Here is a 15,703-nt window from a genome sequence, read left to right on the forward strand (position 1 = left end):
TCCCTAGAGCGCGCAGCACCCAAGGAGCTCCGGGGCGGCAGCCACTGCGATGAAGTCGCCAACGTGGATGCAAGTGGCCGAGGCTGGGAAAATACCCCGAAAGGAGCCTGACACCCCAGCCCTCAGACCACGACTCCAGACAGGTTTGATAACCACCACAGAGGCCATGCCAGACCCCATCGGCCTTGGCCTTACAAATCACTCTGACGCAGACACTAAGGCTGACGGTGACCCGACATTTCTCAGAAGTCCGGGAGGCAGAGCATCCCCTGAAGAACAGAGAACACCGGGGACGCAGCATAACACGTCCGACCAGGAAGGCACGTGTTACAGGGATGTGCAAACTGGAACTCACATAAATAAGGCCTTCATTGTTTAAAAACAAAGTCATCATGGAGGAAGCAAAATAAAAATCACTGTGTCTCTCCTTTGCCATCACACAGATGCATACAAGTGTTTGTATTTCTGCACCATGGACACACCTGCTCACAAACCTGCAACAAACGTGTCAAGCAAAACAGAGTCCTGAGAAGCACTTTCAGAGTTTGTTCACCACCGCTGATCAAATAAATGCTGGCCGAAGTTCAGTGAGTTTTAATGGAAATAAATTACATTAAATGAATTTTCACAGTGAGTTCTAGCTTTCTGTCACTGTGCAGTATTGGGTATTCCTGACTTGGATGACAATTTCAGGAACATAGTATCTTTGAGTGAGTTTACAGTTCAACACCATCCATTTATGAACGTTCATAAGCGTTTTACTTTGATGCAAACTGTTCTGTCCTCATCCCTATAAACATAATCTCATGATGTGCCAATAAGGTACTGTTCAGTCACACTGGTACAGAGGCTGCAGACTCACTCTCTGAAAACGATTTCACAGTGCATAAAACGTAAACACTGCAGAAGAAAAATCTGGGGTCCACCATGATATCAGGTAGAATTTCAGAGAGTCGTGCAAATAAAGATACCACTCCAAAAAAGTAGCTGTTCCCAAAATATCTTCGGTTAATATAGCCAGGGGAAGTGATGCCAATATTTTCCTTCACAGTAGTAAGAATATTTTCGGAATACAATAAAACCTGGACTCACTAGCACTAGGAATACGACACCCCTACGGTCACAGCATGACAACCGGACCAGTGATCACGGGAACAGCCCTCAGAGAGCCAGCGCCAGAGGCAGGACCACAGAAGAGGGGCTCGGCTACAAACTGCAGAATCGTCTCTACATCCAGGGACACCGGGAAAGAAGACAGTTCTACTGAGCAGAAGGCAGATGCTGCAGTGAGATCCCAACACCTTCCGCGGCAGGGGCTGGGAGAGGAGCCTGTGGTGGGGCTGCGGCTCGAAGGGCGGCGACAGCAGTGCACTGAGAGGTCAGAGGGGCTGGGGGCGGGAGAGAAAGCGGCGCCAGAGAAGGCAGCCGCCACCTCTGCACTGCCACACACGTACAGCCAGGAGCTCGGGAAACCACACGTGACAACATCCAGCTTAGAAAAGTCAGCACGACCGAGTTCTTGGGAAAACCAAAAGCCTAAGAATGAGTGTGAACCCAGGGCACAGCTACCTCACAACGGAATAATAATAAGGACTCAATAAGCACCAGCAATAAGACACATAAGACCCGATGTAGGTGCAGCAGTAAGACCCGATGTTCGCACTGGACGGTGAAATTCTGTGGTCTCACAGCAGCCACGCACACTAAACGCTGCATCACAGCCAGCCTCACCCCATCCACATGAGAATGTGGAGAGTTGGAACAGCAAGCCGTCTGCACTAGGTGACACGAAGAGCGAGTTCAACAGAAAAGCACAGAAAACAGTGACTGTACGATCTAACGCGTAAACCATGATTACTGTATCATTTACTAAAGAACGAAAATATAATCGTTTTATATGTCTCTGTGTTAAAGTGCTTTTAAAACTAAAAAACTCAGTCAGCCACCTATTATCCAGGCAATTGTCATGAAAAAACCATTCCCTAAGCCATGGACAGGGCTTCCCTGATGGCTCAGTGGAAAAGAACCTTCCTGCCAATGTAAAAGATGCAGGTTCAGTCCCTGCGTCGGCAAGATCCCCTGGAGAAAGAAAAGGCAACCCACTCCAGTATTCTTGCCTGGAACACCCCACAGACAGAGGAGCCTGGGGAACTACAGTCCACGGGATCACAGAGTTGGACACGACTGAGCAACTAAACAACAACAATCAGCTTGTCGATGCGATAAGCCCCTTCTTTTCCTATTCGACAGTAACCCAGAATGAAAGAGAAGGCTTGAAGATGCAATCAGATCAAAACATACCACTGATACTTTTTAACGACGAAAGGCAGGCCAAGTGTCGTTCCACGTGACACGGCCTCGCCCGGCAGCACGCACCTGATCCTGCTGGGGGTTCTGGACTGGCCCATGAACACCGGCGTCGCCCCACACAGGTCCAGGGTGGACAGCGTGGCCAGAGGCGGCCAGTCCTTGCCGTACCAGACGACGGTGACCGAGGAGTCGTTGACGGAGAGGTCGGCGTGCTCCATGGTGTACTCTCGCCCATCGGCTGCTCTCAGGATGATCACCCAGCCCAGGCCAGACACTCTGAAGACAGAAGAGCGGGCGAGAAGGTCTGCCTCCTGTCATCTCTAAAGCACCTGGAACCCTAGAAGCCCAAGCTCCTAGCACACACCTGACCCGAGTTTTCAAGCCGTAGCAGCTCTCTCTAGGGACCTGCCCCCTCACGTCACAAACACCTGTGGAACTGCTGCTCTGTGCCAGGAGCCAGTGACACACAGATGAAGACGGCCAAGGCTCTGCCCGTTCAGCAGGGCCCTGAATCTCCCGCTTCATTAGAGCCGACTGCCAGGCCTCATAAAACCTTTGAACCATACGTATGGGGTGGGAAAATACCATTCATTTTACAGGTACACAAAACCAGAAAACATCCAACAGTCCCTCCCCGTGTAAGCTGTGCGTGGGACCTGTATGCACAGTACTCAGGGCTCAGGCTAACACGAGGCCTACCTAAGGGCCTCCTTGGTCTTCACCGGGAGGCCTGTGTGGGGGTGCAGAGGTTTGAGAACCCGCGCTAGAGCCGCCTTTACAGACGCTATCTGTTTTGTAAGATACTCTTTCTTCCAATATCCAGCTTCTTTATCCCCCGCTGACAGTAAGTTCACAGACAAGTCTGTCTTCTCTGCCGGATCAACTCTCCAATGAGATCTTCTAGGTGAAAAGGCAGTTGAGTAGATTCTGATCCAAATAAAACTGGGGGAGGAGAGGAAACAAACGCGTTAAAGAAGAGACACTGCCATGCACCTGCGACGAATATTAGAGAACAGTCACGCAACAGCTTTACGTGATTTAACAGCTAGTCAAATAACTGTTACCTACTTATTTCCACGACCAAGTCAAGCTAAACGTTCACAGCTGTTAAGTGTCGACATGAAGGTTAGCGTTTTAGATTCACCAGCCCTAGAGACACACACTAACGGGAAAAGCGTGCTTCCCAGGGCCGAGGGAGACGAGCGGTCTCGCGTTACCCTGGTGTCATCCCAAATAAGAGCTGCCCTCTCACACAAATAATCAAACAGGCCTAACACAGGAGAGAGCAAGAAGGGTGCACAGTGTGACTTCCTAGCTTATATCATGCGTGTCTTTGAAAAGATCAGAAAGCAGTTTTATGCATACACACACGTGTACACACACAGAGAGAGAAACGCTGATGGTGACTTGACACGTTTCTGATTTTTTAACAATGAACGTGGACTGCTTGCACAAAGAGGAAAAACTGAAGACGGTTAATAACACCTAACAGCAGCTAACATTTCAGAGCACTAGCCCTGAGCACACTTCAGCACTTCGCAGGCACTCACTCACTTCACCCTTCCAGCAAACCCAGGAGGTGGCGGCTACGACTGTCCCCACTGCACGGACGATGTGACTGAGGCCCAGCTGCAAGGTGCCCAGCCCAGGTCTGTGTTCACTGGTGACAGAACCACCACCGACTCCTCACAGCCTCAACCCCTGCCTGTCCCTGACTCTCAGCAGCACGGAGACATAGGCGCCAACAATCATATCCACACCCAGAGCGCCCACCAGCCAGGGCACTGGAATTCCAACGCCACTCTGACCCAGAGGAGGCAAAGGGCCGGGCGTCACAGGAGTGGAGCAGTGTTATGGGCTAAGCCGGGGATTCCCCTCACCAAAACTCTCCATTAGGAAGGAAAGGCACTCAGGAAGGAAATTAAGGCAGGAGTTAACAGAGGGTTTCCTGGTATGAAGGGCGAAATTTACATAATTATTGACTAATTCCTGTCTCATTTCTAATGAATGCAAAAAAGGATGATCTGCAGGAGGCCTGGGAGGCAAGACGTCTGGAGGGGAAGGTCTGGAGGGGTCAGCCTTTTCAGACAGCGTAGTAAGAGTGATCCTCCAACACTCTCACTATAGGACTTCCCAGCAAACAAGCCAGCAGTCAGACCCCTACCCACTACCAACATCGCTTTCTAGAATGAGTTTTTCTAGTCATTTCTCCCCTCACAAAATCATTTCACTCCAAGGTTTCTGTCTTCATGTTTCAGCTCAAAATTTTACAGGCTTTCGTACATGGACTAACAGATACAAAATAATGATCAGTTGAGAACATCCAGGTAATCTGAGCTCTTTCAGCAAAATCCCTTGAGAAGATGCTTGCTTCTAAAAACTCCCTTTGCATAAATGCCTGTTCGTGCTTTCTTCTGATTTACTCAGGTCACTCCACTTCAGTGTTCTTCTACTTCAACAAGATCTCCACTGAACCCCAAACTTCCCACCCCCGCACCACAGGAACTGCGGCTCGTTCTATTTTCCACAAGTTCCAGCGCCCACAAACTACAGAAGATAGGCCCGGGGAGGGGCGTGAGGGGCAGGGCAGTGACGTCACACCCTCGGCTGGTCACAGGTACCACCCTACACTTTAACACACATTATCTCACTTAATTCACCATCAGTGGAGCCTCAAGAGAATAAAAAACATCCTACACAATTAAAATATTCAATACTACGTATATTGTTCCACTTCACTATTTATAAAACACAAAGGTCAAGCTTAAGAGGCTTTTAGACAGTCCCTAAACCCAAAAACATTCATTTCTTGATCACAAAATGGCCAGCCTGGTTAAAAAGCTAGACCAGACTGAAGGGCAAGAGCTATCTGACTATGAGCCATGCACAGAAGAATTCCATCAGGTTGGTCAGGAAATGGGGCCAATTTTACGTTCTGATAAACAGTGTTTCCCAGAGGACTGGAGAGAGCCAGGTTCAGCCCTATCCAGGCTTCCCTGTGACCCCCCACCACCACTGCAGAGCCCGGGGCTCATGCCGAGGGCTGCCCCATGCAGGTGGAGGGGACAGCGCCCCAGACAACAGGGGCAAAGGGAGACCCCACCCTCCTGACGCATCTCCCCGTAAGTCAACAGTGTAACTTGTCACGGGATGGCTCCTGTCTTCTCTTCAAACAAGGCTCAGAAAGTACCACCAACTTCTCAGGAACATTCATGGTTTACCTATTCACTTGTTAACATGAAGTTGTTTAATGAAGTCTGGCTGTGAAATCAGACTGTAACTCTTAAGAATACAATTCAACTTATCCCACTAAGACTCTCCTCCATAAAGAGAACAAACACAAGGGTAACTTCAGAAGAAGCTCAGATTTTTACAGCACAACCACTTCCAAGAAAGTGGGATGGACAGATAACCAACAACAGAAGTGCAAAGAATCTAACCACAGCTGAGGCTCCCAGGCTGCTGAGAGCCCAGGGCCTGCACCCCGTGGGCCTTGGACCGAGGGGACAGAGCCTAAGAAACTTACGGCTTAGTACTTAGCAGCAGTAGCAGCAGCACTTTATCTGAATAGTCTCAGTTCTGTCCTTGAATTAAGTAAGAACTCCCAAGAAGCTACAGCTCTGGTCATTTAGTCAACCCCTTCCTTGAAATACGCCTCACTGCTCTTTGCTTCATTGAATGTCTTCATCTCTGAGGGTCACTAAGGGAGAGACACACAAAACTTGCTTTCCATTCATTCTCGAGCTATCTCAGGAACTGACACTACACATATATACTGACACAGACACGTATTTTCTCATACAGGAAATATGTTTTTTAAGTTAACAGATAAAAAAACCACCCTGACCAACCAGAGAATGACATATGTCCCCTTCTTATTATGAGAATGTGGCTGGAAAGATTTTTAACACAGATTCTAGAACACAGAATTTAAATCTGCAGAAATGTATACCAGGGATCCGATACTTTTTTCGCCTTCCCGCTGGCTCTGATGCAGCTGTTGTGGGCCCCGCACTGAGGAGCGCTGTGCAGCTGTGTCTACATAACACAGCCCTCCCCTGTCCCTCTCCACCCCCTCACCGAGTAAACCACTCCTGAAATCCACATTCCCCTCCGTCATGCTCTCTGCCCTGGTTGACATGGGGTTTCTGTGTGGGACCTTCTGATGTTGAAGAGAGAGGGGCGTCACAGCCAAGACCCCACGACGATTGCCAGAAGCTGGGCGGAGCCCACTTCTCACCCTCGAGACAACGTTCTGAGCCGCCTACAGAGATCACAGCAACAGCACAGAAGAAGGGGTTTCACCCCTCTTCCCATGGACCCCCCCCACCAGCCCGGGGGCTCTGCGGGCCTCTTCCCCGGGGCAGAGGCTCCCTGGGCACGCTCTGTCCTCCCTGCCCTCCCCTCACGCCCCTGCACCAAGCACGTCCCACGGCAGGCGGGTTTCGGGGAGCCCCTCCCTTGTCTTCCTGCGGGGTCTGCTCCACAAAGCCCAGCAGGGCGGGTCAGGGCAGGTCCCACGGCGGCGCTGCGGGCTGTGGGGAAGCCTGCCCACCTCTGGGGGAGAGCGAGTCCTCCCAGACAACAGACCTGACGCCACTTTCTCCAACAGCTTCATTGAGAACAAGAGGGACCTTTTCCAGTTCACGCAGAGAGTATCCCTTTCCTAAAACGCGGAAGGGCAAACCTTTGAAAACTTCACCCGGGAGACATACATCTGAAACAAACTCTCGAAATTCTTCTACATTCTCAAAAATGGCTCAGAAGCTCTCGCTAGTTTTCACAACTTCCATCAAAATGCCACTGGACACGCCAGCAACGTGCAGTCTCCTTACTTGTCGTTGGCCAGGTGATAGAAGCGCCTGTTCACGCACCCGGCGCACAGCAGGGCCGCCGCATCCAGGTAGGACAGGATCTTCAGCAGGACCTCTGAGGGCAAACTGGGGGCGGGGGGAGGAGAGGAGTCAGAGCAGCTTCCAGAAAACACCTGGCCGTTCATCTGCCAATGCAAGTGGCCCTTTCTGTGCAAGAGTCCCAGGGCTCCCATCTTGGCTCTGCCGGTGTCTCTCCCTCTCCCCTCGATGAGCAGCAGGGACACGGGCAGAGACGCAAACGAGGCAATGTCAGAAAGCAGACGGTGTCGCACCTCTGAGCGTAAAGGCCCACAGGGAGAACAAGGCCCGCCCCTCCCCTGGGCCTTCGGGCTGCCTCCCTCGCCCCCAGCCCCAGCACCCGGCTCCAGCAGCACGTGCAGGCCCCCCGCCCACTGCCCCACTGCGCTGCCCCTGTCTGGAGGCTCTTCCCCAGGCCCTGTCGTCTCCGTGTTCAGTTCTCAGCTTAAATGTCAGCTCCTCAAGAGACGTCTTGCCTGACCATCCTGCCCTACTAATCTGGATTAAAGAGTCCATTTGCTTTCTGGACAGCACATACCCCAATTTATAATCCACTCCTTGTTTCAATCTGGGTCCTCCACAGGACTGGAAGCCTCATGAGAACACATGTGAGTGGCTCACCAACTGCCTCCTTCCCCAAGCAGAGCGTTTGGTTCAGAGAAGGCCCTCGGGTATCCATGGACAGATCAGCTAAAGCGATATTTGTTCTAGTTCTCCTATCAGATTATTGTATGACGAGTCTATTCCCAGAGAAGAATAAGAAGACAACTCTTGAGAGTGCCTTGGATAGCAACATGACACCAGTCAATCCTAAAGGAAATCAATCCCGAATTGGAAGGACTGATGCTGAAGCTCCAATACTTTGGCTGCCTGATGCAAAGAGCCTACTCGTTGGAAAAGACCCTGATGCTGGGAAAGATTGAAGGCAGGAGGAGAAGGGGATGACAGAGGATGAGATGGTTGGATGGCATCACCAACTCAATGGACATGAGTTTGAGCAAATTCCAGGAGATAGTGAAGGACATGGAGACTGGCATGCTGCAGTTCATGGGACTGCAAAGAATCAGACATGACTGAGTGAATCAACAACGACAAAATTCCCAGAGTGAATGGTTAGGGTTAAAGTTTAAATTCATGTCCTTAATTAAATCTTTCTTTTTTGGCTTTTCCTTTCTTTTTAAAAACATAGTACAAGTGTGGACACTGTTACCTGAGCTAGTTATGATGCAGTGTTAAAAGTCCAAAACTTGAACTCAGGCTTTATGTACGAATCCACGTCCTGTAGCACGTGGACTAGGTGAGCCCGCTCCCCGCCCTGTAAGATGGCCCCGGTGGTGCCGACTTTCCAGGACTGCACACAACACTGAGTGCACAGCCGCTGCTCCAGAGATGTTAGTGCGGTGCGAAGCAAAATATTTTTGTCACTTTCTACAGATCTTGTTGTTCAGGGTCACAGAACGGAACCTGACATGACAGAAAAGGGTGTCCCAAATCCTGAAAGCCAAGTAGGTCAGAGACCTCCTGAGCTCTCCAAAGGACACAATTTAATCTTCTTTCTCCTTTCTCAAGGGTCTTTATCAAGTGGAAAGTGAATAATTGTGAAGAACATTTTTTAAAAAGGAAAATTAAATGCACTTGTCACTTCTACAAGTTCGGCTTCATGAAACTAGTCTGACGATGACGGTGACAGGCTGTGATGACTCATGGCCAGCTCTCCACGCTGTACATTCTCCCCACACATGTCTATTCTTAGAGAGCTCAAAATAGCAACCTGGTGTATCCGGCACTAAACTTTCTCTAATAACGCGGCCCTTGCAGCCCTGAGCTGCGGCAGAGCACCTCACCCCTTACCTGTCCAGGGACGCAGAGCAGCCTGTGCTGGGCCTTCTGCAGACCTTGTCCTGCCGGGCACGGCGACTCAGGGCAGCGGGGCCTGCAGGCAACATGGCTCCTGGCCTCGTTCTGAAAGCAGACGTGGAAAATACTAATTACAAAGGTGAACTGTCCGTTCCCCTCTGCAAAACAGAAAGGATTCATACACTCCAAAGACAACTCGCTGTGAAACTTCGTCTACAGAAGGCAGGGGGGTGGGGGTGGGGGGGGCGAGTTAGACATTCAGTGTTCTGAGCAAACCTGAAGGCTGGGCTGACTCTGCTGCATCTTATAAACCATCAGCAAACCAAAAGGTGCTACAGAAAGAACTTAGTGGAAACAGTGAAGCAATTATCCTTGAATAAAAAATCAATACATTAAAAAAAGAGTACTGAATGAAAACAAAAAGGGAAGATAAAATATGTCAACTGTCCAGTTTAAATAACACAATAGAAAAACAGTAAAGTTAACATCAGTTCAGTTCAGTCGCTCAGTCATGTCCAACTCTTTGCAACCCCATGAATTGCAGCACGTCTCAGTAGGGTTTAAAATAAAAAACACTTTAATTCCTGAACTGGATCTGGCACCATCTTCAGGTTTGCCCATCTTGGAGGGCTAACGAGCGGTTCCAGTTCCGGCTCCGGCAGTCACAGCCACAGGAGGACCAAACACCCACCTGCTAAAATCAATGTTCACTACAGTCACCCCTCAAGACCAGCCGTTCTCAACAGCAGCTGGGCAGGGACCTGAGATGCCCAGAAAGCCAGCAAGTGCACACCTCCCAGTGGACACGCTGCTTCTGCTGGGGCAATATGGAACCTGCTTCCTTACCTGCCCTCCACACACCTGACCCCCACCCCCCTGCCACACAGACACAGCGATCACTGACCCTCCCAGCCAGCACACCATTTCAGAATCGACCAGAACCTAGAGCACGCAGTATCCACATGCTTGGCTCACCAACCCTATGGCTCTGAGGATACTCTGTTCACCACTGGTTTAATCACCCCATCCCATTTTTCCTACCAGATATGCGTGATGACTGGGGGGCAAAGGGAGGGTACCCCAAGAACTTGGAAGTCAGGGCAATAGTCTCTCTGGGAGCAGAAGAATGAAGTCCACATGGACAGATCTAGATGAAGGATGGCCCTGACCGTGAGCACAGCCTGCTCTCAGGAGGCTTGGGGATGGTGCTGCCCACAGACTTGGCATCCCCTGGTGCCTGCCGTGGAGACACACATGCCAGGATGGACATGCCAGCAAGCGCTCAAACAGCCTGATGATCCCCCAGGTGCTTCCGAGCAGCCAGAGCACAAGTTTCTCTTCCCTTGCTAGATTTTTCTCTTCATAAACGAGCATACTGGCTGGCACATGGCAGGCCCTCAGGAAACACTGTGACCCTCTGTGTGCTGGCATCTCAACCCAGGAGAGGCAGAGTACCGTCCAGTTCCTGCTGCCCCTCCATCCCGGCTTCATGCAGCAGAAGGCACTCAGGTGCTCTTCATCTTACCTGACTTCCTGGCCAAGTGCAGAGACGCAGAGTGGGACAGGGCAGGGCGAGATGCTCGTTTGGAAAGCTCTGCAATGCCCTCTCCCCCTTTAGTCAGAGAATCCCTCCTGGGCAGTAATTTTTATACTTCTACTGACATTTTTGTTTAAGCAAAGATTTCCATAGCCAACAAGCTTCAATTCCACTGATCTTGCTATACTGGCAACCAGAGGTAAAAGACAATTTCCTAATTGTCTTAATTTCCTAGGGCTGCCTTAACAACGTGGGCTTCCCAGGTGGCTCAGAGGCAAAGGTCTGCCTGCCATGTAGATGTCGTTTCGACCCCTGAATTGGGAAGATCCTCTGGTGAAGGAAGTGGCAACCACCCCACCCCCACCCCCAGTATTCTTGCCTGGGAAATCCCACAGACAGAAGAGCCTGGCAGGCCACAGTCCAGGGCGGGTCGTAGAGTCAGAAGAGACCGCGCAAACGTGCCTTACAGTACCTTGATCCAGGGTGGCTTCAAACAACAGAAACGCGTTGTCTCACAGACCTAGGGGCCAAACAGGAAAACCAAGGTGCGGGGAGGGCCATGCTCCCTCCCCAGGCTCCAGGACCTACTCGTCCCTGCCTCTTCCAGCTTCTGAGGGCGCTGACAGTCCTCCGTGCTCTCTGACTTGTGGCAGCTAAGCTAACCACAACCTCTGCTCCCTCCTGACAAGGCAGCCTTCCCTTGGTGTGTGTGTCTTCCTACACGGCAGCAGTTGCGTTCAGTTTAGGACCCACTCTGATCCAGCATGACCTCATCCTAGCTAATGACATCCGCAGAGACCCTAATTCCAAATAGAGGCCGATCCTCAGGTTCTGGGTAGACAAGAACTTGGGAAGAATGGGAGAAGGGGGCACAATACACAATTCAACACTACACACACAGTTTTTTAAAGCATTCCTTATTTTAAGCAGCTAACCAATCCTGCAAACTCTAGATAACCTGTGCTTCTTATACAAAGAAAATATCTTAAGGAGACAAAGGTTTCTGAGCTTACTTAAGCTTTGAAGGATTTTTTTTACTCTTCCATTTAGTAACAATATCTATCCAGTCCTGAATGGGTTACCTTTAGACCCCTACACAAGTGTGCCCAGAAGTCTGTGAGTCTGTACACAGGTAGATACTATTGACTGATGACTGAGGAGCGTTTCTCACAGATAGATACTATTTTCTAACTTAAACAAATACTGCTGTGGCTGATCAAATACAAATTTGTTTAGAAGCATTAGTAAATTGATAACAGCTTTTTGCCATTATGTATTTCTTCAATCAAAAGATAAAAAAAAATCAAAACGATCACCCTAAGCCTTTCCAAGGAAACCAAAGAAAAGTAAATTAATAGATCTATCCATCAGTTTCAATCTAGCAAAGTGGCTAAGACCAAATAAACGATGACAAGGGTGGCCTGGCTGCAGATGGGCAGGCATTCTCCTTCACTAGTGTGAGCACAGATTGGTGCCAAGGGCAGGGAAAGTCAAGTCCTAGTATATACTGAGATCCTTCAAAGGCAGGTATTTTTTTAAGCCAAGAACTTCAGGTCTAGAAATATATCCCAAGGCAAAAAAAAAAAAAAAGAACCCAAAGGGTTCACTCAGGAACATGCATCTCTAAGTTGCCTACACTGGGAAAAGTACTAGAAACAGTATTTGGTTGTTGCTGTTAGTCGTTAAGTCGTATGCAACTCTTTTGTGACCCACCAGGCTCCTCTGTCCACGGAATTCTCCAGGTAAAAATACTGGAGTGGGTCGCCATAATCTCCTGGACTGGCAGGTGGGTTCTTCACCGCTGAGCCACCAGGGAAGAAGCCCCTGGAAACAGTACAGGACCAGCTCTTTCCCATGGCCTCCATAAAGTAAGCAACATTCAGCCAGTTAAAATGGACAGTTGCAACACAGGTGGAAGTGTTTGCATAAAAACAAGTTCACAGCGTCTGCACGGCCTGCTTCCTCACCTCCTACATGCAGTGTGTACCTGCTTAGTTGCTCAGTCGCATCCGACTCTCAAACATCACCGTCTCACCGAAGTCTTCCGGCCGTGCCCTCTAAACTCCAATCTGCACTTTACACACACATGGAGCTCCCCCCATTTTTTTCCTTAGCACGCATCACCAGACACCATCGCCCACCGCACTGGTGGAAGGGCTGTGCTGGCAGGGCTTCTGCATGAGGTCTGCTTGCTGCCTATTCTTCAGCACCCACAACACCCCCAGCATGAAGAAGGCATTCAATAAATATTTTCTAAATTAATAACACATTGATCTAAAATGCACATTCTATCAGCATACATTACAAAATCTTATGTTTGTATTTCTCTCTTCAGAGGAAAAAACCAAACACACACACACACAAAAAGAAAAGCAGTCTGCCAGGAAAGATAACAAGGTATTAACTGATAATACATCTGATTCACAAGATTAGGGGATTATAGAGTTTTTGGTGGTGCTTGTTTTTAAATAGAACTTGGAAGACTGGAGAGAACACAGTGTACTCTCTAATACTTCCTGTGTACTGAAAATGTAATGAATTGTAAGGGAGGGTTGTTGTTCTCATCTCGAAACTAAGAACCCCACACACAAGAAGGTCTGGGAGCACAGCTATCACAGCAAAAAACATCCTTTCAGCTGGAGCCTTCATTCTCAAAGGCCCCAAGCATTCTGGGCTCCAGGTCCTCTGAGCACACCCTGCAGAAACCTCAAAACTTCTTTAACATTGTTCCCCAAAACTGTTACACTAGTGTTCCAGGTCTAGAGGGAATTCCCGGCCCACTAGCTCATATCTGTTGGAAAAGTACAGCCTATTTATTTGTTCCTGTTTTGTTTTTCCATGATTAAACTAGATCTCCTGAGCCCCTCATTGCCAGAGCAGAAGACTGAGGCTCTAGTGAGGTAATTAAGTGACGACTGTGTCACCATACATCTTATCGTTTTGGACTTTGGCACCATTGAGAGCACATCTGCATTTCTCCATAAAATAAACTAACTGCACATTCTTCAGGGCTACACAGTTCACCAACAGGAAGTCCCATGCATGACATGAAGCTCTGTATGGCTACAAAGTTAAGCAGTGCGTATTAAGCTTTATAACTAGTAAGATGACATTTAGTTTAAAACCGATTTTTTTTTCAAGTGACAAACTTTACCTGATTGCTTTGAATTAAGTTCAGTATTTTAAAAACCTACTTTCTGGGCCTGATTCTTAATATCTGATAAATCAAAAAAATTAGACCAAGCAGAAATTACGCCAACTTGACAGCTTTCTGTGATATTCTTACAGTTTAAGATATTTATTTATACAAATTCATATTTTGTGTTAAAAAGATCTAAACATATTAAACACTTTGTGTGATTCTTTGTTAAAATCTAATTTTTTCTGCCTCCAGACATTAAAAATAACCACTTACTTAGACTACAACCATTCTTAAGATCTGACTTTTCTTGACCAAGAAGAATTTATATACCACCAAATCACAGACTGCCATGCACACTTCCATGCCAGGCATAATTACAGGCATTCTAATTACATCATTTCAACAAGTTCACTCAACTTACAAAGTAATAGGAGATTCATCATGTAACAATCATCCTGCTTCCCACTAACAGAACCTTATATATAAAGACTAATTTTAGTAACAGTGGCAAATTGATTTAAAGTTCAATCTTCCTACTTTAAATTCCTGTCTTTCTTTCCTACATAATAGAAATTTTGCAGGCATTGTCACCATTTTGTCACGAGGCTTGTGATATGTACAGCGTTTACAGCTATTCTCAAGAACCAACTATCACTGTAGTACCTAGCGAGGGGGGCCCTGCTTCTGAAACTAGGGTAAATGGGGTAATGGATCCCAGCAGGATGGACACGGGACACAGTCCTGGAGATTCAGGGGGAAAAAAATATACCTTAAGTAGTTGAGCTGGTAAGTAGTAGTCGTGTAGTGTTAGTCACTGCTTAGTAGCAGAATCCTTTTCTATGCTTAAACACAGACATCTGGTTTATTAGAAGGCATAATATGGCAGACTTTCTATATCCATAAATCGAGATCTACAAGCAAAAAGAGAGTCTTCAAGAATGCAAACGGTTCTTAGCACTATTCCTCCACCTTGCAATCTAACTGGGAAGACCAGTCCAGAGCTGGGAACAGCTCAGGATGAAAGAAAGGGATATAATAAGACATGAAGACAGCACCAGGGATACTTCCTCTGACACCTGGGCCACTCACTCTGTGAAGTGGGCCACTGTCCTTGGAGTTAAGCTGAAGTTCCTTTTGGAAAGCAGTTGCCGCCTCCTGCGCCCTGCCCCTTCCCGATCTCACTCCTCCAATCTCCTTCTGTGACTGCAGAAGAGGACCACCCTTCAGGCGCAGGGTACCCCAAGAGAACTGGAGCAAAGACGAGCCCCCTGTCACCAGAACAACAACAACACACATACACACACCCTCCTCCGCTTGGACAGGAAGACCGCAGAAGAGAATCAGGGAGCGAGCACCGAGGGGTGTCTGTCTATTAACAGAAGGCATCCCCCCAGGGTCTGCTCAGAAACGCAAACCTGGCCCTGATGGCGGAGGTGCAGCTCCCAGACCAACCTGCCTAACAGCGCTACCTGGTTAGGGGCTGAGTCCTCCGTTCCTGAACTGGGTGCAGGAGAGAAAATTGATTATGTTTTGATAAGTAGAATCGACTTTTATAAAGTCATAAAAAAGACAAAAACCCGGCCCCAGAATTAGGAAATAACTTCGGGAACACGCTTTGGAGGGGAGCCGTGCCGGCTACCCGGAGCGGGAGCGCGGAGATTCGCACCTGCCCCCGCAGGTGGGCGCGTCCACGCGGCGGCTCTCCGCGAGGGCTGCTCCAGGTGTAGGGCCTCGCACGCCCCCGTAGCCCCAAGGCCCACTAACTGAATGAACCGAGGAGACAGAATATTCCAGGGAAGCTCCTCGACTTGAACCGTGACTTGGGCTTACCCCAGGCTTCCAAGTTTTAGACACTTCCTCTCTCCGTCCTTCCAGACCTTTCCCGCGCAAACAGATCGGAATCAATGAAAAGAAAGAGAAAGGGAGGCGGGGGAGTGAGGGGCTACTCCCGTCGGGGCTCCCGGG

The 15,703-nt window shown here is 48.8% G+C and overlaps 1 protein-coding gene across 1 annotated transcript in view; it reads right to left on the bottom strand.

Moving 5' to 3' along the window:
- The window catches only part of FBXO15 (F-box protein 15), a 30,284-nt gene extending 21,059 nt beyond the window's left edge, over positions 1–9,225 (bottom strand). Inside the window, exons 1-4 of the mRNA XM_010855052.1 lie at positions 9,054–9,225; positions 7,146–7,250; positions 3,010–3,252; positions 2,377–2,586 (exon numbers count right to left, since the gene is read on the bottom strand). Of these exons, the coding sequence (XP_010853354.1) occupies positions 2,377–2,586; positions 3,010–3,252; positions 7,146–7,250; positions 9,054–9,148 (653 nt within the window). The 5' untranslated portion in view covers positions 9,149–9,225. The remainder of the gene's footprint in view (positions 1–2,376; positions 2,587–3,009; positions 3,253–7,145; positions 7,251–9,053) is intronic.
- Between the last annotated feature and the right edge of the window lie 6,478 nt (positions 9,226–15,703).

This window comes from Bison bison, unplaced genomic scaffold (assembly GCF_000754665.1).
Source record: "Bison bison bison isolate TAMUID 2011002044 unplaced genomic scaffold, Bison_UMD1.0 scf7180017864353, whole genome shotgun sequence".
In the NCBI taxonomy this organism is placed as follows: Eukaryota; Metazoa; Chordata; class Mammalia; order Artiodactyla; family Bovidae; genus Bison; species Bison bison.